Source organism: Nicotiana tomentosiformis, chromosome 1, assembly GCF_000390325.3.
Source record: "Nicotiana tomentosiformis chromosome 1, ASM39032v3, whole genome shotgun sequence".
Lineage (NCBI taxonomy): Eukaryota > Viridiplantae > Streptophyta > Magnoliopsida > Solanales > Solanaceae > Nicotiana > Nicotiana tomentosiformis.
Window position 1 is genome coordinate 129,820,354 of NC_090812.1, and position 2,057 is coordinate 129,822,410.

Consider the following 2,057-nt stretch of genomic DNA (forward strand, 5'->3'; position numbering starts at 1 on the left):
CATGATTAGTGGCTCTCGAATCTACACACCATGACATGGTAGAAATAACTGCTAAAAGAGTTTCAATGACAAGTAGATATAAATCACCTGGTTTATTATTCAGCTTGGCCAGATAACCCGGACATTGCTTCTTATGATGCCCAGGCTTCTTGCAGTGATAACACTTGCCCTTAGCCTTTTTCACACCAGCAGTTGCGCCACCAACAAAGGGTTTTTGAGCCTTTTTCTTCTTCTGCCCACCTCTCAGCTTAGAAGAAGAACCTACCTCAAAATTCAATGCCACAGGAGGAGCTTGTTGCTTGATAATAGTCTCTGTCGATTGCAGCTCATTCAGCAATTTCACAAGTGACAAATCCATTTTGTTCATATTATAATTCAGGCGAAACAGCTGAAAAATGTCAGGCAGAGCCTACAAGATCATTTCAACATGCGTATCCTTAAAAATGTTAGCTCCAAGGACCTCCAACTCATTAAGAAGACTCATCATCTTCAGAACATGGTCCCTAACAGATGAACCTTCAACCATTTTGGTATTCAGAAGAGCTTTCATGGCAGTCTGCTTAGCCGCACGATTCTGATCTCCCAACATCTCTTTTAAATTTTCTAGAATGTCATAAGGAGACTCCATAGACTGATGTTGATATTGTAGAACATTCGACATAGATGCCGGAATAAAACACTGCGCCGTCTCATCAGCCTTAACCCATTTTTGGTAAGCTTTTTGTTCATCATCCGTAGCATCATCTCCAGGTTTTTTTGGACACACCTCATCGAGCACAAATTTGTACTCTTCAGCAATTAGTACAATATCTAAATTTCGTTTTCAATCAACATAATTCAGACCCTCAAGTTTGTTTTGAGTAAGAATAGCAGTAAGAGGATTGAAAGCAGTCATAGTTAATTTGAGAGACAATTAAATAAATAGATCAAAATTAGTCATGTATTATTGAATATTAAAATTCAAAACACACTACACGTATAATCCATGCACCTTGAACAACAAGTTTCGATGGGAAAAGAGTTATTCTTGCAATATACATATGTAATGACAGATTATTCACTTCATGAATTTAAACAGGCCATACTCAAATGGAGAGTAAGCTGTTAATTTAAGTCAAGTGAATATCAACATTCAATATACTAGTCCCATTGAACCAACATGCATACTCAGATGGAGAGTAAATACAAGTAATCAACAACTAGTATAATCTAGTGATTATTTATAATGCGTTTATCTGATATGGAAAAAGACCTATGTCAACGTGTAAAATCATTATATCACCAGAATTTAACCCTTGAGTCCATAGGAAACGATCCCTACCACCACTAGATTAAAACAACAAAAAACAATTTCGAAACAAATTCTAGAAAATTAGAAAAACGCCCAAAACACCATCTAAACGACCCCGAAAGCCAGAAAAACAGCTTACATCATGAGAAACGCTGATGAGCATTGATCACTGGGCCGTTTTGCATGGACATACCAAATTTTAAGTCAATCAGAGTCCGTCAATATATTGACCTCCGATTTTCTGGCCAATTCGGCCAAATAGTAGCTTTTGCGTTTCTCTTGGATTAACGAAATTTTTAGATTATTCTAATCAAATATCATCAACAATAAGCAGATATTACATGATTTTTAGAATAATCAAAATTCTCAGAATAATATTCATGCTCAAAACAATGCAATTTTACAGAAAAATAATCTTTGCATGTAATTAAAAAACATGCATATTAACACGATGCTTCTTTTCATGTTCATCCTAATTATTTAATTAGACGTGAGTAGGCTCTGATACCAATTATTGAATTATATATCACAGCGGAAACAGTTCAATATCATATTCAAGTGTAAATTAAACAATTAGTACATACGGAGATTATTCGAGTTACTTCTTGAAGCGTGAACAAAGCAGATTAATCTCGGTCTCCAGTTCCAGAGTAGAAAGACCGCGACCTCAGCAAAACGTTCCATAGTCTTCAACTGTATTACCCAAATAATATCCGAAAAGAGGGAATTTCGGGTGGGCGAAATTCCAAGGAAAAACATGCAAAAA

At 35.9% G+C, this 2,057-nt stretch overlaps 1 protein-coding gene across 1 annotated transcript; it reads right to left on the reverse strand.

The window, feature by feature from the left end:
- Positions 1-409: 409 nt before the first annotated feature.
- Positions 410-1,040, reverse strand: LOC138909584 (uncharacterized). Its single transcript, XM_070200791.1, has 2 exons — positions 992-1,040; positions 410-810 (listed from the first exon to the last, which is right to left on the reverse strand). Exons 1-2 carry the CDS (start codon positions 1,038-1,040, stop codon positions 410-412), a joined length of 450 nt encoding a protein of 149 aa, XP_070056892.1.
- Between the last annotated feature and the right edge of the window lie 1,017 nt (positions 1,041-2,057).